General features: G+C 36.5%; 1 protein-coding gene across 4 annotated transcripts in view; it reads left to right on the top strand.

The window, feature by feature from the left end:
• Positions 1–27,294, top strand: part of LOC129938986 (alpha-1,6-mannosyl-glycoprotein 2-beta-N-acetylglucosaminyltransferase) — a 100,588-nt gene that overhangs the window by 52,104 nt on the left and 21,190 nt on the right. For 3 of the 4 annotated variants that reach the window (XM_056046941.1, XM_056046867.1, XM_056047013.1), the window contains exons 7-10: positions 4,706–4,851; positions 4,921–5,081; positions 5,429–5,722; positions 20,532–20,746. In XM_056046941.1, the coding sequence (XP_055902916.1) occupies positions 4,706–4,851; positions 4,921–5,081; positions 5,429–5,722; positions 20,532–20,746 (816 nt within the window). The remainder of the gene's footprint in view (positions 1–4,705; positions 4,852–4,920; positions 5,082–5,428; positions 5,723–20,531; positions 20,747–27,294) is intronic. The other variant, XM_056047094.1, reaches the window with a different exon arrangement.

Raw genomic sequence — 27,294 nt, 5'->3', positions numbered from 1 at the left:
AACATCCCATAGGAAGTTATTATATTGGGTCCGATTTGTCAAATTGAAAATTTCGACATTTCTCGACGTTTTAAGGTCCCTAGAGTCGATATAAAAGATTCTTAGAAAGATGTCTGTGCGTGTGTACGTACGTTCGTACGTCCGTACGTTCGCGATGTTTTTTCGTCCTCTATAGCTCAAGAATCAGAAGTGATATCGACTTCAAATAAATGAGATAAAAAGGCAGAAAGATGCAGAAAGGGCTCTCAAGAGAACTGTGTAGGTGTTTTTTTTTTACCATAGCAGCTTAAAAAAAGGTGACAATTTTGATTAACCCTAAATATCTTACGGACCAATGGCGCTAAAGGCTTGAATTAAATTTTATATTATATATTGTAACGTGATACCAAATCAGTTTATTTTTTGAAAAAAAATCCGATCAACTGTTTTTTTATAAACCTAAAAAAAATTTGTCACCTCGAAAATTTTAGGAATACAAAATGATTTTATCTCCAAAACAGTTTTGTGCAACGAAAAAAAGTTTTTAAAATCTGGTAAAATTTTGAGAAAAATCGAATGGACAGTTTTTTTACAAAAAATTAAAAACCGAAAATAATTAACAAAAGCTGGTAAAAATTGATTTTCGACTCAAATATCTTTTCAAAAATTGTAGATATTGGCTTTAAACTACTTTTATCTATCGAAAAATATTGTTTTTAACATTCGATAAAATTTTGAAAAAAATTGAATGACAGTTTATTTATAAAAAATAAAACTCTAAAAAAAAAACAATACTAAACATGGTAAAAATTAACTTTCGTCTCAAATAGCTTTTCAAAAATTAAAAATATTGGCTTCAAACTTATTTTATTTCAGAGAAAATATTGTTTTCAATATTCAGTAATTTTTATATAAAAATCCAACAGTCCGTTTTTTCATAAAAAATAAAATCTACAAAAAATAGTGCGCAAATTTGGTAAAATACATATACACAAACTTTTAAGCAAGACAAATCGATAGACGGGATGGGAAGTTATCAGTGTGGGTCGCATCCCAGCCTTTTTTTTTCTTCAAATCAATATACAATTGTTTGTTTTTTTTTTTTAACATATAAAAAATAAAAATAAAATAATAGGTTATGGTGTAACTGTCTGCCTGATTGGCTATTTAAACTGAAGTGTTTATGTAATAATAATTAATATTTATTATATATATATACTTTTTAAATAATATAAATCAGAGGTATTTTTTGGGGTTTAATTTCTATAACTAAAAACAATATGAATATACAAAACAACATTTTGATATTAAATTATAGTTTTTCATTTTAATATTGAAATTTAATTAATGTTTCAAAATAATTAAACCTTTGAGTTAAGCGAAAAAGAAAGTAAGGTATATAAAATTAATAGGAGTTTTAGTTTACTCAAAACAAAGATAAGATACATAAGTATTATAAGTTTACATGGGCTTTGAGTTTAGCGAAAAAGGAATAAGAGTAATTATAGAAAATAAGTAGGACTTTCAGTTTAGTCAAAACAAAATTAAGATACATATATAGGTATTATTATACATGTTAATAGAATTTAAAAATTTATCATCTCACTTGAGAGAGTACAGTTATACTTGTTGGCTTTTAGTTCAGCTAAAACAAAAAAGAAAACATTTTGATAAGTGTGATAAATCATAACTTTGAAACATGACATACTATTGTAATAATTTACTAATTTTTAGATTTAAATGTATTCCGACATTATCAGATTTCTATATTCAGATGATGCTTTGAGGTAGTGGTATATGTTAAGTCAGTTTTCACCGTTTAGGACGTTTTTTGTTTTTCCAAGACATCAGATTCAAATTTTTTTTATAGACAAGGCAAATTGATGAAAAGTGAAAGGAATCTTCTTTTGAGTTTAGGTTACATAGAGTGCACCGTGTATCTGAGGAATTTCTATAAGGTGATCCATTCAAATTTAGTGTTTCACTTCTAGCCCTTCAAGGATATTGCACGCACGCTATATTTGTCATTGAAATAATTTTTTACGAAGTCATGGGTAAGTTCTGAGTACAGTATTCTATTGGTTGATGAGATTGATCTTTATATACTATCATTACGTTAAAATATGTCCTCTTCTAACAATGTTTAGAGTTGACTTTTTAATAGATCAATATTATCACATTGAATTGTAAGCTCTACACCACATACTTGCGCCCAAGTACGCCATTTTTTATCCACTCTACTTGCTTTCGAAATGTGTATCTAACAAGCATATTTGGTATTCATTTAGATGTGTGAGAATTTTGAAGATGAAGTCAAAATAGGGTTTTAGTGTATGCACGAAAAGATTTGAAAGCCCGGTTTCAAGGGTAAGGACGTAGTTTCGTGTGTTTGAAGGCAGATAAAATAGTTTTCTCAGAAAAAAGGGTTGCAGTTTTTCAAATTCTTCGTATGCAATATTACCCATGTCTGACAGCTGTAGCACATTACTGAGCGCATAATAGCTTCGAATACTTTATATTTAGCTGATGTTGGGATTTCAGCACGGGATACAACTTTTTTCCAAGAAACGTTGATCATTGTTTTTGCTGATACCTATTTTTTCTCTAGATGTGATAACATATTCATGTTCAAGTGAAGAAGAATGCCAAGATATTTATATCCAGTAACTATTTCGATTATTTGACCATCAAAATGCGAAATGTTTTTTCAAGCTTCGTTGGCTATGTTGAAAACAAGTTGGAAGCCATAATCTCAAATTTTTGATAATATATTTGAGTCAAAAATAAATGTTTACCAATTTTTATAATTTTGTTTAGGTTTTTATTTTTTTTAACTGGCAATTCGATTATCAAAATTTTACTGAATGTTGAAAACAATATTTCTTATAAGATAAAATAAGTTTTGAAAAGATATTCGAGTCGAAAATCAATTTTTACCAACTTTAATCAATTTTTTAGGTTTTTATTTTTAGTAAAAAAAAAACTGTTAATTTGAATGTTCTCAAAATTTGATAAGACGTTAAAAACGTTATTTTTGGTTCCACAAAGTTGTTTTGGAGATGAAATCATTTTTTATTCGTAAAATTTTCGAGGTGAAATTTTTTTTATTTATAAAAAAACGTTGATTTAATTTTTTTTTCTTAAAAATATACTTGTTTGGTATCACGTTACAATATACATATAATATATTTAATTCATTTTTTAAACTGCTAAGGTAAAAAAAACACCCACGCAAGTTTCTTAAGAGTCTTTTCTACATTATTATCTGTATAACAAAATTTATTTGAAGTCGATATCTCTTCTGGTTGTTGAGCTATAGACGACGAAAAAAAGTGCGAACGTACGGACGTACATACATACACACGCACGCCTAGACATCTATTTAAAAATCTTTTATTTCGACTCTAGGGACCTTGAAACGTCGAGAAATGTCAAAATTTTCAATTCGACAGATCGGACCCATTCCAATAACTTTCTATGGGAAGTTCATAATGTTAAATTTCTACCAGTAACTTCCTCTCAAAAATGTGCATTGCTAATGAGAAGAAAAAACATAAGTAATCATACGAAATTCAAGGCTTTTCAGTGCACTGTAATAAATATATTCCGGTACGAAACTATACAAATAATGTTAGATTAGATTAAAGTGGCTGTCCGTAATGGAGTAGGACACATTAAGGCTAGTTTAATGGCCCATTGAGATACCACATGAACCTCGAAGCTTTCTTCTAGAGTAGGGCATGTACATAGGAGATGAAGAACTCTTTCCTCCTCTTTGTCATCCTTACAGTTTCTGTAAGTCATTTGAGTATATATATATTTGGAAAAAACTTTCAGGTACCCATTCCATCCAGAGATGAATGGGAAGCGGAAATTTTAGCGATCAAAGAGGTTCTCTCCTGGCTAAGAGAAAACGTGATATCAACTCCTGATATCCGCATCTTCTCTGACAGTCAGGCTGCTATTATATCTCTTGACGGTGTCCTAACCAAACAGTCGAGGGCCGGACTGTCGATAGTCTCTTATGTAGATGGCGCAGTAATTTAACATTCAGCTCTGTTGGGTGCTGGGCCACAGAGACATCACAGGAAATCGAAGAGTCGATGAACTCCCTAAAAATGAAAACATACCTATTTCACCTGAAAGGGAGAAGGTAGGTATACCGATAGCTATATGTAAACTTCTGCTAAAAGAAACAGCTTTTACGATAACAAACTCTAGGTGGCACAATTTACCAACATGCGCAGCCACAAAACTCATATGGCCTTCAATGGACCTAAAGCGCTCTAAAGACTTGTTATCTCAAAGCAGACTTCATATTAGGTCCCTAATAGGTGTTCTCACGGGACACTGTCTTATAGGCAGACATGCAATGCGACTTGGTGTAGTCTCAAATGAGGCAAACTTCATCTGGGAGACTATTTTTTTGATAATCCTAGTGAATTATCTTAAAAGGATATCAAATATCTTCTTCGCTAAAAAGCTCAAAATGGTTCGACTAGTAAGAATTCTCTAGATTCATGTGGTATCACAATGGGCCTTTTCTTTTGGCCTAAATGTGTAGCTTCTTAATCCACAGACAAGTTAACCTAACCTTTATATGTGTAAAATCAAATGCTGAAATCTTTAATGAAAAAAAAAAAATACAAAAATAACATAACACTAAATATTAATTTTTAATTACAGACAAACAAAATTAAAATAAGAATTTTTAATTTCTTCTTAGAGCAATTATTCGAAAATGTAACAACGCATTGCATCCAGATTTATATGGCCACTATCGAGAGGCTCCATTTACCCAAACAAAACACCACTGGTGGTGGAAGGCGAATAGGGTATTCGATCAGTTGGAAGTTACACGCTTTCATACTGGTAATTAAAATACAAGCAAAACATTGAAAAACTCTTATTTTCGAATATTCAAACATTTCTTTTCTTAAGGTTTGGTTTTGTTCCTAGAAGAAGATCATTACGTAGCGGAAGATTTTCTCTATCTGCTGGAATTGATGGAAAAACGGGCACATGATCTTTGCCCACAATGCAATATTTTGTCATTGGGAACGTACTTAAAAACCTTTAACTACTATACATACAATAGCAAGGTAAGCTTTAACCCTATCTACTTTCATCGTCTTATACAATATAAAATATTTCATAAAATAATCATTTAAAATAATAATAAAAAAAAAAAAACATTTTATTCATTCATATGTTATTATTTTATTTCAATAATTTTCAAAAAATACAAAAACAAAAAAAGAAAAGCTTCGACTGCTTTTTGGTGTACTTATTTAATTAAAAATATGTGTTACACAGATATATATAATATATACTTTATCTATATTTCATTAATATTTTGTTTGTCAATTTGCTAATATTATATCATTTCTTCCATTGTTGTTGTGTTACTGCTCGATATTTAATTCTCAAACCAAACAAAAATAAAAAGACCAATAAGAAAACCTATAATGGTCAGTATTCTTCGCTAATCGGTTCTAACAGTTTGTTAGGATATAGTTTCAAAGGCAATAATATGAATAATAACAAAAATAATATTGATGTTAAGCAAAAACATAACTCGAATAAAAATACTAATAGTAACACTGAGCACAAAGGCAAATCAAATGGCTTGAAAAGTCACTATGCCGATGGTGAATCAAATGCACTAACGACTGATAAAAGTACAGCACAACAAACTTGGAGCTATCACGTCTTACCATCATTGTATTCAGTTTATCAGAAGGTAGAACATCTTTCACTTTTTCACTATTTAAAAAAACAGAACTATTTTCTTATCTTATTTTCAAAATTATTATTCTATTACTTTGTTTATTTTTTCTTTCTTTTTAATCTTAAACATTAGTTTTAAGTTTTACTCTGCTTTTCAAAACGAATGGGTAGTTAAATGAAGGTTTAAATAAAACCACATGATTACTAATTCTGTAGCATTTAAAGCACGTGCATGTTACTATGAATAGCCAATTCCAATAAATAATATATTTTTAACTGCAAATAAATTTTAAAACAATACAAAATCGATAAATAGATTAACACGAAACAATTTACATTTACATACAATTTACACATGCATTTTATGCATACACACGAACTTTTAGAAGCTTTATTTTTAATATTACTTTGACCCTAAAATTATTTAATACTAAGCCAAAAATTCAAAAATTGAACTCAATTCTTTGAGACAACTAAACTTAAACTAAACGAAACACATAATAAAATTTGTCTTGGATTTGAATGTTTGGACGAACACCAAAAACTGCGGAAATGGTTAATTATTAAAAGCTTATCTTATAAAGGACTTCATAAAAATCGAGGTTTCGTACAAAATCTCGCATTTGTTAGCATTATGCTTTTAATTATAGAGGGTTATTTATTTTGCGATTTCAAGAGTTAACGTCAATAAAACACATATAAAATAATTTTTTTTCTTTTTTATTATAAAGTTTGAACGTTGACATTATGTATGAAATACTTACCTACTTTACTTTAGTTGGCGCTACAGCGCATTGTGCTCATGGGCCTCAAGTAATAACTTTCGCCAGCTTACTCGATCTCTAGCTTGCTGCCTCCAGTTTCGAATACCAAGTTGACGTTTGGTATTTGATATTTAAAAACAAATAAATTGGGTGGCGCAACAATTCTTTGGGAACCAGGGCCTAGTGACTTACAACTCTCAACCATTCCTGTGTGCGAGTACTGTTGTCAGGAATGGAGAGGACCTACATTTTTAGGCCGAATCCGAGCGGCTAATTTGAGAAAGCACTTTTTCATGACAAGAATTAATCTTGGAGAATTTGTCATTTCCTCGCAAGAGGCAGTAACCGTGAAAAAGACTTTAGATGGCACAGACAGGGACCGAACCCAAGACCTCTAGCATGACAGTCCATCGCACTAACCATCATGCCACGGGTACTACGATATTTGATATTTCTTGATTAAAAAAAACAGCTGTTCAGAAAGATTGACTTATAAAAAGTACAGGATATAATACAATATTTATTAAGGATAAGTCAAGTATGCAAACACTATGTTTAAAACGATTGCAGCAAAATATTAATAATTTATTAAATAACAATCATTTAAAAACTAAAGTCGCAAGAAGAAGAAATTACAATAATTACAAAAAAGTAAGCTAATTACAAAAAGTTACCTCAGTTCAATTTTGAGAAATATTGAAAACAAAGTTGATGAAACCTTTTATGTTCGATTCCAGACCTCATGTGACTGGGAAGATTATTCCACAGTCTGATAGCATAAACGAAAAATTGCCTCCGTGATGTCAAACAGGTAAACCTGGGGGAGTGCAACAAGGTAAAACGATTTGAAGAGCAAAAATCAAGCTTATTAAAAAAGTAATTTGGAGTCTTGTTAAAAATTAGTTTGAAGAGAAGCAAACAACACCGATATTTAAAAAAAGATTCCAAGTAGCAATTTAAAAGTTGACGAGCCTGAGACGAAACGTGATCGTATCTTCGGAGGTTGAAAACAAACCGAGCAATGGCATTGAATGCTACTCTAGCTTACGAAGCGAGTTCGAGTCAGGATCTGCAAATATCTCACACCAATACGTTACTATTGGTATGATAAGTGATTTAACCAGCTTTAATTTAACTTGAGTAGGCAGAATTGATCTAGTAACGTATAGTCCTGTGAGTGAACCATGCATTTTGGAGATAACAGTATCGATATGGGTGTCCCACATTAGCTTACTAAAAAATACAGAAAAATTGAAATAAGTCGTCAGTTTATCACAGAGAAGGCTAGAGTTAACGTAATCAAATGCTTTGGAAAAGTCGAGTTGGGTTATCACAGTTGTATAATTATAGTCTAAACCTTGTCTTATATCTTTAGAAACTTTTTAATAGGCTGAGATGCAGCTGTATCCAGTTCTAATTCCCGACTGGAGGGGGTTAAGAAGACGTGAATATTCAATATAATTTTTGATCTGATTAAGTCTTAGATAAAAAAGGAAGGATAGCTATTGTCTGTATTCCATTTTCATTCCTCGTTTATGAATGGGTATAGCTTTAGATTTTTTCCAGGGGGTGGGATAGATGGAGGTCATTATGATGGTGTTGAAAATGCGGGTTATGTGAGGAAGTGTGAAAGGAAAAAGGATTTTTAAAAAGTCCGGGTGTATGTTGTCAAGTCCAGTCGATTTGGATTTAAGAGATAATATTGCTTTACCTTCTTGATATTCATCTACTGAACAAACAGAAAAAACATCGACGCTATAGTTTTCCGAAACACCAGATTGACCAGTTGGGAATTGGGTTGGGGGAGTAGAGAACTTTCGATTTAACTCCTCTAAATCAATGTTGTGATCTGAAATAGAAGAATCTCCTCTTAAATCAATACTCTTGACTTCTTTTCAAAAATACTTGGAGCAGCGACAGCATCACAAGACAATTCCTCTCACTCCTCAAGGAGTGATCGGCTCAAGCCGATTAACATCTTTATGCGCTTTTTGTAGTTGTTGTTCGAATATTAATCTATTCTCTTTAAGGCGATCTTCCAGGGCGGTGAGTTTAGCATCAAGGGAATGATTGAATGTCACCATCCACTCCTCTAACTATAGTTCCATGCAGCTCCACAGTTTGTCAGCAATGCTATTTGAATTCCTTGCACCATTATCTCTCGGAGGGGAATCACCATCACTTTCTTGTTGTTGTACACGGTATAGCTTATTGTTTATTACAATATTTAGATCGCGATAAAAAGACGTGCATTGGCCTCAACTTGATCACTCCACCAGAGATGCGGCCTGTCTCTGCTTCTTGTTTCCTCTGGCTTGGCGTTGAATAACTTACGGGCTGGAGCTTCGATGTTCATTCGCTTGACATACCCTAACCATCTTAAGCGTTGTACACGCAGTTTTTTTACCAGTGGCAAATCGCTGTACAGCTCGTCTAACTCCGGATTAAATCTTCTCCGCCAGATGTTACTTTGTCTGTCGACACAAACCGGACCATAGATCGTACGCAGAACCTTCCCCTCGAAGATACCGAGAGGTCCCTTATTTGCCTGGGAGAGGGTCCATGCTTCTGCAACATACAGCAAGACTGGGATGATTAAAGTTTTGTACAGTATCTCTTTGGTACTTCGCGATAGGGCCCTATTCCTCAACTGCTTGATTAGGCCAAAGAAACAGCGATTAGCAAGGGTAATTCTGCGTTTGATCTCTGCGCTAATGTCATTTGCAGAATTAAATGGTTTCGAAGGTTTCGCTCTTCCAATTTTGACGCAGCAACGAGCATTTTCCAGTGTCATCCTGATAAGTCGTATCAACTTGGTAGGAATACCAAAACTCAACGCAACGTGCTCGGTATAGTTCGTTCCTGTCTACACTGTCATAAGCTGCTTTAAAATCGATGAAAAGATGGTGTGTTTCGATGTTATGTTCTTGGGTCTTTTGCAGGATTTGGCGTAGAGTAAACATTTTGTTGATGGTAGATTTTCCATTTAGTTCGTCAGTAAATGGCTTCATGCGGTCACATAATACGCTGGACAAGATCTGGAATGCGCCATTAAGCAGCTGGTTGAAACCATCTCTCCAGATTTTTAGATTTATCTTTGCAGGCTAGTGAATCCCGTTGTTTTCTTTTTGACTCTTCTATAACTGTTTCCTGTTAAAACATCCATGGATCTCCACGACTTCACGCTGCTCATGGGCTTTTTTCTTTCTTCTGAGCAAGCGGTTTAAATCCCTTCTCTTGTCGGCGTAGAGCTGGCGGGAAGATCGTGTCCTTCTTTGCTGCTTCAATCTGTATGCCTCCATTTTGGCTTTGTTTGCCTGAGCACATTCGGAGTCAAACCAGGGGTTCCTTGATGGCGGCTATGAGAACCTAGCACCTCTTATGCAGCATTTCTCGCAAGCTCTAGAGATACTCGGTCTGCAAAGGCATTGAAGGTATTCTCCTGCTGCAGTCTTCCAACGTTTAATCTACTCCTCGAGGTTATTGTTCGCCTAAGAGCTTCCATGGTCGGAATCTATGTTGGCTGATCTGTACGCACGAACGCCAAGTATTCTAAAAGAGTGTCTTCCGTCAATAGCAACATAATCGATTTGGTTGCATGTTCGATCATCGGGGGACCGCCAAGTACCTTTCTGGATATCTGGGCGAGGGAATCTGGTGCTACTCAACGCCATGTTTTTCTCGGCTAGGAAGTCGATAAGCCTGAGTCCGTTTCTAGATGTGATGTCGTGTAGGCTATGTCTTCCTATTGACCTACCAAACATGCCTTCTTTACCAATTTTGGCCTTAAAATCTCCCAGGAGAATCATCCTTCCGCGCTGATAAGGCTCAGGTGGTGGAATTTGGCCTTAATGCGGATTGTCGTCATTCTTTCGCTTACTTCCCAAAAGCTTACAACTCTTTGCCTTAGTTTCCCTCTGACAGCAAAACCACATCCAAATAAGCGCTTCCTCCAATAAGTAGACACTTCCCATAGTAAAAATCACAGCCTTCAATCTTCCTACTGTCTGGCCCATTCCATCGTATCTCCTGGAGGGCTGTCACATCAGCTTTGATTTTGGCGAGAGCAACGGCAAGCTGCTCTGCTTTGCGTGGTCGGTTGAGTGAACGCACATTCCATGTACATACACGAAAATCGTCTTCCGTTTTTTCGTTTTGCGGGGAGGGGTGGGTGTCAACAATATCAGTCCGTTCATCAGAGGCTATTACTTGTGCTTGTGAGGCCTGCGCATGACTGGGATCGTTAGAGCTGGTTGTTCAGAGCGATATCTGGTCTTTTGCTCCTACTTTCTGTGAAGGTAACTCAGGTGACACAGCTCTGGATCCGATGGATCCAAGGTTCGTCGTTAGTTCACCTTTCGGCTATCCAGCGGGCACCACTAGAAGGTGACGATACGATTTTGCACCACTATGTATGAAATACTACATCATTTAAATTACTACTTTTGACAAATGTTGGTTTTTAATTGCTCAAGAGTTAAAGGTTCATCTGCATAAACACAGCCTTTCGCGTAGCCCTACAAAAAAAAAGTCAAAAAAATCGATGTCAAATCGAATAATCTTGGTGGCCAATTGATGAATGGAAATGTCTCTTGTAATCAAGCCATATTGACTTGTGTGGCATGTTACACAATCTTGTTAAAACCACTTATTCTCGTCGTATTCTTCAATAGACAAACAAAAGTCGGTTAACATATGATCATAATGCTCCGAATCGAAGGTGACAGTCGTTTTATCGTCGTTTTCGAAAAATTAAGGTCCAAACACAAGTCCGTGTCGGACCAAAGAGAGCACTAAAAAGTGACTTTTTTTGGATGTTATGGCTTCCCTTTAATTACTTGAGAATTTTCAGAACCCGAAATACGACACTTTTGTTTATTAACATACCCACCAAGTAGAAATGTGCTTCGTTGCTGATAAAAATGCTGTTCGAAAAATCCACGTTCATCGCCTTTTGTTCAAGCACCTATTCGACATTATATACGACGAAGTGAATGGTCAGCTGTCGTTAGTTGTGGTATGTCCTGGACTTTAAATGGGTGGTATTCTAAGACGTTTATATTTATAGCTATTTATAGATAAACTGGTATTCCGGGTATAGATATATAGAGATCTATGTGTCGTTTTAAGTAATCATAATGGCGTGGCACGGTGAGCATCGCGCATTTGTCGTAGAGGAGTATATCCGTAATGGTGGCTCTACGATTACTACTCAGCGATCATTTTGCATTCGATTTCAACTCGTCTGACGAGGCCCATTCCCATTTATCGGGTGCTGTAAATACACAAAATTTTCGATACTGGGCACAGAAACTTACTTACTTAAGGTGGCGCTACAGTCCTGTGTGAACTAGATCCTCACCCAACAAACTTCTCCATCTAGCTCGGTCCCTAGCTAGATGTCTCCAATTTAGCGCTCCAATTTGGGTGAGGTCACCTTCCACTTGTGCGCGCAACCTGATCCGCGGTCTTTCTTTACTGCGCTGTCCTGTGGGTGTGGATTCGAAGACTTTCCGGGCCGGAGCATTGGTTTCCATGCGCTCTACGTGACCCAGCCATCTTAGTCGTTGGACTTTTACCCTTCTGGCTAAGTCTACGTCGCTGTGCAGCTCGGCGTTCCATCTTCTCCTCCACTCCCCTTCGATGCATACGGGACCGTAGATCACACAAAGAACTTTTCTCTCGAAGCGACCCAAGGTGCTTTCATCCGCTTTTGTCATAGTCCATGTTTCTGCACCGTATAGCAGGGCGGAGATGATAAGGGTCTTATATAGCAACACTTTGGTACCTCGAGAGGACTTTGCTTTCAATTGCTTTCTTAGTCCAAAGAAACAGCGGTTAGCAAGAGTTATTCTGCGTTTGATCTGCTGTCATATGCGGCCTTGAAATCGATGAAAAGATGGTGGGTCTCGATTTGGTGCTCTTGAGTTTTTTCCAGGATCTGCCGTAATGTGAATATTTGATCAACTGTGGACTTTCCTGGTCTAAAACCACACTGATAAGGACCTATCAGGTTGTTGACGATGGGCTTTAGACGTTCACATATTACGGCAGAGAAGATTTTATAGGCGATGTTAAGTAGACTTATTCCTCTATAGTTGGTGCAGTTTACAGGGTCTCCTTTTTTCAGGATCGGCAAACAATACTGAGGTTCCATTCATCGGGCATGTTTTCTTCCGACCATATCTTACAGATAAGTTGGTGCATGCTCCTACCCAACTTATCTCCAGCTGCTTTAAAGAGCTCGGCATTCAAGCCATCTGCTCCAGCGGCTTTATTAGACTTCAGCTTAGATATGGCAATCTTTACTTCGTCTAAGTCGGGAGGACGGGATTGTTGGCTTTCGTTGAATGGATCATCCTGTTAGCAGCGGAATTCAGTTCATCGTCGCCGTTATACAGTCTGCAGAAGTGGTCCTTCCATATCCTCAGCATTGACTGCGGTTCCACTATGATGTTTCCTCTTTCGTCTTTGCAGCCTTCTTTTCTAGGTTTATGTACCTGTGAATTTCGTTTCACCTGTTCATAAAACTTTCGAACTTCATTCCTGCTTTTATACCTCTCAACATCTTCGACCGCACGCTTCTCATGCCCTCTCTTTTTCCTTCTGAGAAGTCGGCGTTCCTCTCGCCTCTTCTGCTCATAGAGCTCATGAGTAGCTCTTGTCCTTTTATGCAGCGCCGCTTTGCGTGTCTGTTGTTTGGCTGCATTTGCCTGCCGACATTCCTCATCAAACCAGGAGTTCCTTGTTGGTGGCTGTTTGAAACCCAGCACATCAGAGGCGGCTTCTCTGATTGCATCTTAGCAATGTTGCACTGGTTTTCGATACATTGTTTTGGCGGCAGAGAACTTCGAGAGAGGTTACTTGTAAATCGTTCGGAAAAGGATTTGGCGATCTCTGGCGATTGTAGCCGTTCGACGTTGTATCTTCTCCCAGCACCTCCCAGTCTTGCCTTGGGTCTGGAAATCCGAAGTGCTACCTTGGCTACAACGAGGTAGTGGTCCAAGTCGATGTTAGCTCCTCGGAAAGTTCGTACATCCATAATGCTGGAAGCGCGTCTGGCGTCGATCGCAATATGGTCAATCTGGTTGACGGTAGATTGATCTGGAGAAGTCCAAGTGTCTTTGTGGATGTTGAGGTGTGGAAAACGCGTACTGGCTACCATGACGTTTCGCCCCGCAGCAAAATTTATGAGCCAGAGTCCATTGTCGGAAGTGTTGTCGTGCAGGCTGTTCTTCCCGATTATTCCACCAAAGATATCTTCCCTTCCTAGCTTGGCATTAAAATCGCCCAGGACTATTTTAATATCGTAGCTAGGGCAATGTTTTATCTAGGAGCTCGAAGAACATAACTTTGGTGCTTTCGTCTTTCTCTTCTGTGGGGGCGTGCGCGCATAACAGGCTAATGTTGCTGAATTTAGCCTTGATGCGTATGGTCATGAGGCGCGTGGTCTGTTAAGAGACCTAACATTCCACGTGCAGATTCGAAGTTCGTTGTCCTTTATTCGTTTGCATTGGTTGTCAACAGTAAATCCGTCCGTATCCGAGGCTTGTTGGTGCTTCGCAACTATGAAAGCTTTTACGTGGCCAGCAAGTCACCCCGACGCACAACCCCCAACCTTTAGGGCCGGATCCTAAGTATAACTCCAAGGATGGGGAGCCGGATAAAACCACTCCTTACAGGTCTGGGCTCCGAATAAGTCGAAGAAGCCCTATAAGGTGTTCACTAAGTAGTTAATATACCCACCGGGTGAGAAATGTACTTCTTCGCTGATAAAAATGTTGTTAGAAAAAATCGCTGTTCACCGCCTTTTGTTCGAGCACCTAATTGACGTATCTACGACGACGTTGTGAATGGTCAGCTGGCTTTAGTTGTGGTGTGTCCTGGCTGAGTTCAATCTCAGACAGATAGGGTATCCGGATACCTACCTGTTCTTAGTGTTTTACGTGTAAAATAACAGCTGATCAAAACCAGCTGAGATGTGAAAAAAGAATCCAAGAATTTCTGGGGTATGTAGGTATCTGACAGAACAGCTGATTCAACACATGGTTGAATTTCAAGAAACTTAAAAATTGATTTCAGCTTTTTGTATTTGTTGGCAAACAAAAAGATACAACATTTTGTTAAAGTTGTATTTGAGGATGTTCAGTACATAACAGACTATGAAGAAGCTATTTGCCTCCAAATTTTCACTTCGAAGCCTAAATGTTTCCCTGCTTTTTGTGAACAGCTGAAAGTTGTTATTTTTTGACAGCTAGATATCTCAATACAGGTATCCAACTCTTTCAAGAAGGAATCTAAAAATCCACCTATCCAAGAGACCCTATCAAACACGAGATTGAACGCAGCCAATGTGCCGTAAGACAGTCCTAATTCCAGAAAACGACGAGAAATCGACAAATTTTGCAGCAGTGATATTTTCAGTGGTACTAATGAAACGATGACGCACAGGCCTTACAATAGCTGGCTGTAGCAGAATCACCATTTCTGTAGTAGATTTTAACAATTTGTAAGCGTTATGTTATAGATAATCGGTCCATTCACGTAAATGTCAGACTTTCAACTTAAAAAAAATTGGTAAAACAACTCAGTTTGACAGTTGTCGAATTCCAGCCCTATACTATTAAAACCGCACAATGGATAACCCGTTAAAAGAATGCGAAAAATGAGAGTTATTTGGATTTTGTGAGGTATAATTATATCGTTTTCTAAAGCTAAGTTTTAAGTTGGAATGAGAGACGGTAGAATGGCATGTTACCGCAACGGGGTTTAGACTTCATAAAAACAAAACTTTGTGGAGGAAAGTAATAAAATTAGACCCCTATGACTAGAGGTCTTTTATGTTCGGAGGATTTGAACACCTTTATAATACATTTTTAACTTCCTTCACAACTAACAATTTGGCTTGAACATATTGTGTAATCAAAACATGTTTTTAATTTTGTGTTTTTTCTTACATACACCATACATACGTTACATTATGCAGATAAATGTTCAATGTTTTTACTGTCCATAGGTTATTTCTCGGGTACATAGAACTCTGAAAACAAATGTTTTATATCGAAATCAGGTACTGTAAAAAATATCACCGATTTACCGAATATTGTGTGGATCTATTTTATTGGAGTTAACTATGAAATTAGATTAGGTTTGGTACATCAGGTTGGGCTTGTTCAAATCACGCATTTCAAAAACACATTTTATATCTTTTGTATTAAACACACGACACCACAATATTTATATCAGTATTTTCCTATATTATTGTTTGTATAATTACAAAATTACAATAGTTTTTGGTTTTGCATGGTCTTGAAATTGTTGCTTGCTAAGAAACTCAAAGCAAATTCTCTCTTTAACTTTTTCGAATGATATTTTTATTTAGTTTATTATATATTTTTATTCTTTTGAGAGTTTTCAAAATATCAGTGATGTCTCAGTTTGTATTAGGAAATACAAATTAAAAACTCAAATTGGGACTTAACTGGATTAGAAGTGCATTTTATTCATTGAAGCGTTTCCAGATTTTAATTTTAAGTATAAAAGTGCAAATTCTGCAAATATATTCGTTTTCAAAATAAGTGTCACGCCGTTTTATATTTATAAGACTATACAAAATATTAAACATTCAAGGTTCCAGAGGTTCATTTGGTAGTAAATAAATGATGAGTCTCTGCAAATTCTTAGGCCAAAATTGGACCTTTTACAATTTCACTAAAAACAATAGCTTTTTTAGAAACAAAAAAAAAATAGCGGAGCCTGCGAACTTTATTACGTTCACCAAATACTTAAATGTTCAGCCAACTGCCTCCAGAGCTCGTTCAAGCGTCGTCCATTTTCCTAGCAATAACTGTTGGGAATAAATGAAACAAATTCAAGTTTGCTTTAAAAGTTTATTTCGACAACTAAACTAGCATTTCATTTCATATGATCTCACAAGGTAAATTTCATTTCAAGTGTTCCCACTGTGTTCGGCATAACTAAACGGTGATTTTTTAAGAGCTTGAGAACTTTAAAAAAAAAACGCATACAATTTGCAAAATCTCATCGATTCTTTATTTGAAACGATAGATTGGTCCATGACATTTACTTTTTGAAGATAATTTCATTTAAATGTTGACCGTGGCTGCGTCTTAGGTGGTCCATTCGGAAAGTCCAATTTTGGGTAACTTTTTCGAGCATTTCGGCCGGAATAGCCCGAATTTCTTCGGAAATGTTGTCTTCCAAAGCTGGAATAGTTGCTGGCTTATTTGTGTAGACTTTAGACTTGACGTAGCCCCACAAAAAATAGTCTAAAGGCGTCAAATCGCATGATCTTGGTGGCCAACGTACCGGTTCATTCCTTGAGATGAATTGTTCTCCGAAGTTTTCCCTCAAAATGGCCATAGAATCGCGATCTGTGTGGCATGTAGCGCCATCTTGTTGAAACCACATGTCAACCAAGTTCAGTTCTTCCATTTTTGGCAACAAAAAGTTTGTTAGCATTGAACGATAGCGATCGCCATTCACCGTAACGTTGCGTCCAACAGCATCTTTGAAAAAATACGGTCCAATGATTCCACCAGCGTACAAACCACACCAAACAGTGCATTTTTCGGGATGCATGGATGTTTTTGAACGGCTTCTGGTTGCTCTTCATTCCAAATGCGGCAATTTTGCTTATTTACGTAGCCATTCAACCAGAAATGAGCCTCATCGCTGAACAAAATTTGTCGATAAAAAAGCGGATTTTCTGCCAACTTTTCTTGGGCCCATTCACTGAAAATTCGACGTTGTGGCAGATCGTTCGGCTTCAGTTCTTGCACGAGCTGTATTTTATACGGTTTTACACCAAGATCTTTGCGTAAAATCTTCCATGTGGTCGAATAACACAAACCCAATTGCTGCGAACGGCGACGAATCGACATTTCACGGTCTTCAGCAACACTCTCAGAAACAGACGCAATATTCTCTTCTGTACGCAGTGTACGCATTCGTGTGGTTGGTTTAATGTCCAATAAAGTAAACTGAGTGCGAAACTTGGTCACAATCGCATTAATTGTTTGCTCACTTGGTTGATTATGTAGACCATAAATCGGACGTAAAGCGCGAAACACATTTCGAACCGAACACTGATTTTGGTAATAAAATTCAATGATTTGCAAGCGTTGCTCGTTAGTAAGTCTGTTCATGATGAAATGTCAAAGCATACTGAGCATCTTTCTCTTTGACACCATGTCTGAAATCCCGCGTGATCTGTCAAATACTAATGCATGAAAATCCTAACCTCAAAAAAATCACCCTTTATTTTGACAGATGTACATACATCTCCCGCTCTTGTGATACTAATTTATAACTGTTAAAGTTTCAAGAGAGCAAATCGATAACAAGTTAATAAGTATGTTATGATAGATCACGTGATGGTCAAACTCAGTCATTTGGATGGTGTTCTGCTGCAAGGTTGCTCTTATTGTATTTAAAGTGCTATTTTCTGAATGACAAAACTATTTTGACGGATGTTCTTTTGTATACTTGGTAAGTTAAAATAAATTTTACAAATTCAAAGCATATATCAAAAAGTCGAATTCATTAAGGCTCCGATTTGTGCAAAAATGGTTAAAACGGCAGAACTAAGTATTGAGGTTAGAGCATTAAACAAATATGGAGAGAATTGAATTTATTAAAACAAACCGTACACTACCAAATAAACAAACATAAAAGAAAGAATTCTGTAAAAAATCTACCACGGAAGGGTAGAAAATGAAAAACTACTCTAATAGAAGACAGGCACATTTTGAAAGAATTCACCAAAAATCCTGCACTAACCCCTAAAAGCTTGAAGCTTGAAATGAAATCCCTCCAAAAAAGTTCCGGTATTGAAAGAACTATTCACAGACGTCTCAAAGAATATAATTTTGGGACGAACACCGTGAGAAAGATACCATTTATAACTCCTAAGAACAAATTAAAAAGATTGCAATTCGCAAGGGAATATGTAAATATGTTCTTAGCTTCTGGAACAAAGTTTTATGGACTGATGAAAGTTTCTTTGATTTTAATGGATCACCTAAAAAGAAATCTGATCGAATGCGGAAAGAAATACATAAAAAGTTTTCTCCAGTCTTGCAGACCATGTCCCATGGTGGTGGATCAGTAATCTTTGGGGGTTGCATTTCTGCAAGCGGTTATGAGACCTAGTCCCAATCGGTGGCTCCATGAACAAAAGTAAATATTTTGATGTTTTAAATGAGAACGCATTTCCAACTGGCGACAGACTCATTGGAAACTCTTTTATTTTTCAACAAGATAATGCCCCTTGTCACAAAAGCAAAATGATCACCAAATTTCTGAATGGCATGGGGTTGGACACCCTCAACTGGCCACCCAAAGCCCTGACATAAATTTCATAGAAAATGTATGGGCTTATATAAAAAGAAAAGAGGAATTCATCATTGAGTCGCAGGAGAAATGAGACTATTTTTGAGGTGAAAACTCTTTTTGAAGAAACTTGTAGAATCAGTTCCAAGTTTTATTCACTAATTAATCTAATTATAATAAGATAACTGTGCCATCAAATTATCCATTTTTTGCCAAAGATTCAATTCCTATTTCAGTTTTGCCAAAAAAATCTTTTAAATATCAAAATAACAAGATATTCACTCTGTCAAAATAGTTATGCCGACCACTGTAAGTTATATGTTAAGTATAAATTTTGTAAGTACTAAATTCAACAATAACGACGATCAGAAAACAAACTGAGAAAATTCGACTCTCATTCCCATAGAAAATTTCCTTTTCAAAAAAGCGCATATTCTTTATACATACAAAATAATGGGTTGAAACTTGTAACGAGGGCGGGTCAATAAGTCCGTGACTTTTTGAATTTTTGACCTCTTTACTGAAACAGCAACACTGCTCCTGTCAACAGGCATCTGTCAGTTGACTCCTGTCAAAATTTAAACTTGCTGCGTCAGTTAGTTTGTGTTTGACAGCTATTTTTATCAGACTACTCACTAATTTGAGGAGAAAATAGAAAAACGGTAAATTTCGTGTGCTTATTAAGCATTATTTCTTGCGAAAAAAAAACATTACCGAGACCAAGGATAAGCTTGATAAATACTATGGGGACTCTGCACCATTTCGTTGTGGCCGTACAAGCACTGAAAATGCCGAACGTCCTGGACGCCCAGTTAAAGTCTCTACACCCGAAAAGATCGAAAAAATTCACGATATGGTATTGGCCGACGGAAGATTGAAAGTGCGAGAGATTTTGGAAGCCGTAGGGATCTCCCATGGCTCAGTGGTTTCAATTTTGAATGATCACAACCTTCGACGACTTACATAGGTTAAAATCCCATATAAAATGCTTGCAACAATTATGCAAAACAATAGGATTTTATTTACTATTAAATAAATTATATTAATTACAAATTTCTCGAATAATTTAATGTGTCCTACTTACATATGTATGTAGGTATTTTTCACAAAAAAGAATTTATCTCGTCTCTCGTCAACTTTTTCTCCTCTCGATAATCTTCCATCCAAAAAAATGACAGACAAAATGGAGGACTTATATTAGTTTTTCTTTAAATATGTGCTGCCACAGAACGGACAATACGAGAAACAGCATAATTAATTTTTTTAAAGCTGAACTGGAACTATATGTGAGAATTTTACTTTACAAATCTGACGAGATGACAACAATGATCGTATTTATTTTGAACCCAATACAAATCTGGAAGCCTACACATTTTTCAAAATGAAGACCGCTTTAATGCTTCTAACATCATATTCTTGGAACAGTGGTCTTCAATAGTTATAATCATCAACCTATAAAAGTATCTTGCAAATTCTTATTAGCTTTGAAGTCACTTTGAATATGACCAATAGCTGCGTGTCACCAATTTTTTGCCAACGATTCATTTCGACTTCCAAAATTTGTTATAATCTGGAAACGCAATATTTAGTTTTGAATTCATTTTTAAAAATTTTTGTAGATTGCCATTGATATTGATATACAAAACATATAAAAATCTTTTGACTTAATATTTATTTGAAATGTTTTATTAAAATTATTGACAGGTTGAAGTGATGCCATGGATCAGTAGCAAGCACAATATGGGCTTTGCCTTCAATCGAAGCACATGGCATGGTATACGAGTATGTGCGAAGCATTTTTGTTCGTATGATGATTACAATTGGGACTGGTCGCTGCAGCATGTTTCGCAGCAATGCTTGGTAAAGAAGTTACACGCTATGATAGTCAAAGGGCCTCGTGTATTTCATATTGGTGAATGGTAAGTTGGTTTTCAATAAGAACTGAAATATTTTAAAAGTATAGTTGTATACAGTTGTGGCGAACTAATTAAGAACGATTTTACCAACTCCTGGTAACACCGTTTGGTTGATCATGAGAGATGACATCTCTATTCTAACGTAAACATCAACTTACATAGTTATTGTAATAGCAAATTGTTTATTTGATAAATTGTATACTATTTCAATTAGCGATATAATTAAGAACGATTTGTTTCTTGTTTTATTATTTCGTTTTAAACGTTAAAATTTGTAAGTAAGTTTAATAATTTGTTTGAAAATTAACTGAATTACAAGTCCTCACTTTGTTTTAAGACCTTTGAAAGAGATATGGGAAAGAACAAAAGCTGTACAAAAAATCTGAGGGAAGAAATAATAAATCTAAGGAATAATGAAAACTTTTCATATAAGGAAATTGCAAATAAGCTTAATTGCTCCAAAACGATGGTTTTCAATGCCATTAAATATGTTGAAAACCACAGAATTCGTTGCAAGATGGAGAAGACCCCGTAAAACCACTGAAGCCCAGGATAGGTTAATTGTTCGTGCTGCGAAAAAAAACCCATTTTTGAGTTCTAGAGCAATACGAAAGGGAGTTTTCGGTGAAGACCCAAATGCACTTTCAGCACGCTCTATTAGAGAACGATTGTGTGAGAGCCAGCTCTTTGGAAGATCGGCCAGAAGAAAACCACTGCCCTCATTAAAAAACCGAAATGCTAGGTTAGCTTTTGCAAGAGAACATGAGAACTGGACCATCTCACAGTGGAAAAAAATATTGTGGAGTGACGAAACTAAGATCAATAGAGTCGGTTCCGATGGAAAGCAATATGTTCGACGACCAAAAACCGAACCATTCAACCCTAAGTACACAACTGTCTCCCTTAAACATGGAGGTTGAAGTGTCATATTAAGGGGGTGTATGTCATATAAGGGAACCGGTCCGTTATATCGCATAGAAGGTATAATGAATGCCCAAAGCTACATAAACATCCTTGAAAACGTTTTGCTGCCCTATGCAGATGGAGAGTTGCCCGTGACTTGGAAATGTATGCAGGACAATGACCCTAAGCATACTGCGGGTTTCCCAACAAAATATTGAAGTAAGACTTCAAATTTGGACTAAAAATTAATTGTTCTTAATTAGTTCGCCAGCTAATTTTGTTTTTTCAAAATCTTTTGAATTTAATTTTATATTTTTTGTTATTTTTTTGTAAAAATTTTGTTTATTTGTATTTGTATAATTGTATAATATATATGTAAGACAAAAATTTAAAACTTTTTATAGAGAAGAATTTTAATAAAAATTTGGAGTACATAAAATTTCTATAATCGTTCCTAATTAGTTCGCCACAACTGTATATATTTGGTCTAAATACAAGTGTTGTCGTCTTAGTGGATCTTGATTTTGTTCAATAAGTTAAAAGATAGCAGGTTGTATTGATATAAATACACTTCGTGTCACATGAATAGGTACAAGCTTTTTCAGTTTTTTATTTGACGATATTTATCAAGCCCTTAGAAAAAACAAAATGTGGAATGAATGACGTATGTATTAAGATTATATTGGATTAAGTTGATAAATACAAGTTTTATGGCGATTTTTCCGAAGAAGGTCAAAAGAAGTACCTGTTTTTTTGTGTGAATAGGGACTAGATCTAAATTTATCTATTAGCGTGTAAATTCTCTACTTGTGAGCGAACGCAAGAAGCTATATTTAACTTTCTTTCAAGATTAAAAATCTTGCGAAAGGAGGTAACGAGCGACTGTCGTCCTGCCTCATGATTTCGAGGTAGACTTACCTAAATTATAAAAAAATCCATAGAAATCAGTAAATATACAAATCGACAAATAAGTCGGTATTTCAAATAAGATCAAAATAAGTCTGGAGTGGAAGTAAAAATCGTTCTATACAAAATGATGTAATTGTAGATAAAGCTCGGTGGATTGAGTTTCTCATGAAGCCGGGCGGCCACTTCTAGGGTTATCTTCACATCAACACATCAAAGACCTAAATTAACACACCACTAAAGATGTGGTACCACAGGATATGTTGCAGCCCCATGGTTAATTCCATGAACATATATGGAATGGCCTCCTTGTGAGAGTACTGTTGTGGCTGTGGTTTATCCTATACGCATAATGTATTGGTTTTTCATTGTCTACTCAGAAAATCAGTATTCTTCCATACCAAGTTGGGTGAGGTCACTTTCCACTTGTGGGCGCCACCTGATCCACGGTCTTCCTCTAGTGCGCTGTCCTGTGGGTGTAGATTCGAAGACTTTCCGGGCCGGAGCATTGGTTTTCATGCGCTCTACGTGACCCAGCCATCTTAGTCGTTCGACTTTTACCCTTCTGGCTAAGTCCACGTAGCTGTACTGCCCGTACAGCTCGTCGTTCCATCTTCTCCTCCACTCTCTTTCGATGCATACGGGACCGTAGATCACACGAAGAACTTTTCTCTCGAAGCGACCCAAGGTGCTTTGCTTCTGCACCGTATAGCAGGACGGGGATATGAGGTCTTATATAGCAACACTTTGGTCCCTCGAGAGGACTTTTCTTTCAATTGCTTTCTTAGTCCAAAGAAACAGCGGTTAGCAAGAGTTATTCTGCGTTTGATCTCAGCGCTTGTGTTGTTTTCTGCGTTTACAACAGAGCCTAGAGAGACAAAGTCCTTGACTACCTCAAAGTTACGCCTGTCGATGCTGACGTTTTGACCAAGACGTCGGTGTTGTATGTCCTTTCTTGACGACAACATGTACTTTGTTTTGCCCTCATTAACCGTTAAACCAATTTTTTCCGCCTCTGCCTCAATACTCAAAAAAGCCTCATTGGTATCACGCTGAGTTCTTCCGATTATGTCAATGTCATCAGCATATGCTAGTAATTGGACAGACTTTTAAAAGATAGTGCCTCTATTGTTGACGTGTAAGCTCTGCACTTTTCTTTAAAACACGATGTTAAAATATCGCATGACAGCGCATCACCTTGTCTAAAACCTTTTTTGACATCGAAGGGTTCTGTTAAGTTGTTTCCGACCTTTATGGAGCAGCATGAATTCTCCATGGTCATCCTGCACAAAGGGACTAGTTTGGCAGGTATGCCAAAACTAGACATGGCTCTATACAGCTCGTCCCTGTATATGCTGTCATATGCGGCCTTGAAATCAATGAAAAGATGGTGGGTGTCGATTTGGTGTTCTTGGGTTTTTTCCAGGATCTGCCGTAATGTGAATATTTGATCAACTATGGACGTTGTTGGTCTAAAACCACACTGATAAGGACCTATCAGGTTGTTGACGATGGGCTTTAGTCGATCACATATTACGGCAGAGAAGATTTTATAGGCGATGTTAAGTAGACTTATTCCTCTATAGTTGGTGCAGTTTAGAGGGTCTCCTTTTTTTGGATCGGGCAAACAATACTGAGGTTCCATTCATCGTTCATGCTTTCTTCAGACCATATCTGACAGATAAGTTGGTGCACGCTCCAAACCAACTTATCTCCAGCTGCTTTAAAGAGCTCGGCATTCAAGCCATCCGCTCCAGCGGCTTTATTAGACTTTAGCTTAGATATGGCAATCTTCGTTTAAGTCGGGAGGACGGGATTGTTGGCTTTCGTCGTCTATGTTGAATGGATCATCCTGCCGAACAGAGGAATTCAGTTCGTCGTCGCCGTTATACAGTCTGCAGAAGTTGTCCTCCCATATCCTCAGCATTGACTGCGGTTCCACTATGATGTTTCCACTTTCGTCTTTGCAGCATTCGGTTCTAGGTTTATGTACCTGTGAATTTTGTTTCACCTTCTCATAAAACTTTCGAACTTCATTCCTGCTTTTGAACCTCTCAACATCTTCGAACGCACACTTCTCATGCCCTCTCTTTTTCCTTCTGAGAAGTCGGCGTTCCTCTCGCCTTTTCTGCTCATAGAGCTATTGAGCAGCTCTCGTCCTTTTATGCAGCGACGCTTTGCGTGCCTGTTGTTTGGCTGCATTTGCCTGCCGACATTCCTCATCAAACCAGGGGTTCCTTGTTGGTAGCTGTTTGAAACCCAGCACATCAGAGGCGGCTTCTCTGATTGCATCTTGGCAATGTTGCCACTGTTTTTCGATACATTGTGTTGGCGGCAGAGAACTTCGAGAGAGGTTACTTGTAACTCGGTCGGAAAAGAATTTGGCGATCTCTTGCGATTCCCAGCATCTTCCAGTTTTGCTTTAGGTCTGGAAACGCGAAGTGCTACCGTTAGTCGATGTTAGCTTCTCGGAAAGTTCGTACATCCATGATGCTGAAAGCGTGTCTGGCGTCGATCGCAATATGGTCAATCTAGTTGACGGTAGACTGATCTGGAGAAGTCCAAGTTCCTTTGTGGATGTTCAGCTGAGAACCAAAATGCATTCGTATTGAATAAAAAGTATTAAAATTTTAAAAACAACAAAAGTTTCTTCGTCTGATGCCAATTTGAAAGTTGAATACATTGCTCTTGAAAAGGGCTTCAGCTTGTTAAATACATTTATTTATAAAAACTTTATTTGTTCAATGGAATCTTAATTAAAAAAGCAATCACCCTTATTATAAAAGGCGTTTTACTTAAACGACATTTGTCACTTTTTGTGGCGAGTCACTTTCTTGGCGTTTTAGAGTCGGTATTGTGTTACTTAAGCGCTATTATTTTCAATCCACACACATTCCACATAAACAGATGACTATGCCAAATTGATAAACACAGGAACAAATTTAAATAATTCTATTAAGTTGTTTTCCAGATTCGTAATGTACTTTAGATTGAATAAGGACGCCTTTGTTTATCTATTGAATGAACTGCAAGATAAGGTACCGAAAAGACGAAGCATGTTATCGGTGCCACTAATTTTAAAGCTTGCAGCTGTATTGAGATTCCTTGCTGAAGGCAGCTACCAAGAGGGTGTAGGCAATGACTTCAATTTGGGCATTGCACAACCAACGATGAGCCTGTTTTTTTCAACTCAATTTCCGTTAATCTTATGTCGATTTCTTTCATCTTCTGATTTTCTTTGCGTTTCATTTTAAACTTTGAAACTTTCAATTTCATATTGTTTCATATTTACCAAAGTTGGATTTGGTCTAGAACCCCCAAATACATTGCCCTCCGGGTCAACAATGTTGTTCAGTTGAAGTAAATCGGCAATAATATTATCGGCTTCGTTCAAATACCTCCTCCAGTTTCCTCCATTTCTTTTTATTAAACAGCACCTTTTGTTTGACCTTAAATTTGGCATCGAACCAAACCTGTTAAATGATTTATGGAATACCAAATAGACTGGCCTCTGTTTTTTCTCACCTTTTGCGATTCCTTTTGGGTTCTAGTCGGTGGCCCCAAAGAATTGAAGGTATTCGCAACCGATTCCCATTTTTGTTTTCTATCATCTGTTTGGGGGACGCCTCTCTGAAAATTTTCTGGCCAATGATGGGTTAAGTTCCATCAGTTCCAATAGCCGTTTCATTTGTTGCGGATTCGTAACATTTACCCTAAGTAAAAAAAAAATAAGTGAATACAGATGAAAAACAGAAAAAATAAACAAAAATCTTACATTTTTGTTGTATTTTTCACACCGGCGGCGTTTGATAATTTACAACCGCCAGAAAGGAACGTTTCACTTGGCATCTTAGATTATTTAAACGACAACTGCAATATTGATGAGAGTGACATTTGTCGATCAAAATTTTAGATTCCACAAAACGCCAGATGTCAAGTAGCGTAACGCTAAGTAAAACGCTACCATAACGACATTCACAATGCGGACTTGAGTGAACGACAATTGTCATACAAATAAAACACCTGCTACAATAGGGGTAGCAGGCAGGTTTTATTAAAAATAAAAAAAATAATAGTGGAATTCCAAAAATGTATAAAGTATTTGGGATACACGTTCACTGGCGTACCTAACATTTGCAATAATTTTACCAAATGTTTCAAATCTAATTATCTAGTTTCAAATAACAATAATGCTTTCTCTTGGCACCATCTAATAACACGATTAACTTTGGTCAGTTAAGTTTTAACATAACTGAGGTTGAGAAAGTTGTATCGGGCGTGAATGACGATAAGAATGCCGGTCCAGACGAAATTCCTTCCATTTTTTTAAAGAATTGTGCGCCTTCCCTGTCTCGAATACTATGTTTTACTTTTAACAGGTCACTTGAGAAAGGTATATTTCTTTCCGAATGGAAACCATCTTTTATAACTCCTATTCATAAAAGTGGTCGAAAACAGGACATATCCAACTATCGCACGATTTACAAGTAACTTTTTGAAAAAATTCTTTGCGATAAGCTTTCGTTTTTATTAAAAGAGCATATATCCCCATTTAAACAGGGATTTCTATCCGGGAGATCAACTTCTACAAATCTTACAATTTTCTCTAACTTTGTTTTAAAAAATCTTAAAAAAGGATATCAAGTCGATGTTATTACACGGATTTTCTCAAAGCATTTGACAGAGTTCACCATAAAATTTTAATTCATTAACTGGAAAAACTAGGTATATATTCTTACTCA

This window comes from Eupeodes corollae, chromosome 1, assembly GCF_945859685.1.
Source record: "Eupeodes corollae chromosome 1, idEupCoro1.1, whole genome shotgun sequence".
Taxonomy (NCBI): Eukaryota; Metazoa; Arthropoda; class Insecta; order Diptera; family Syrphidae; genus Eupeodes; species Eupeodes corollae.
Note: the sequence above shows the minus strand (reverse complement) of the source record. Positions and strands in the feature narration are given on the sequence as shown.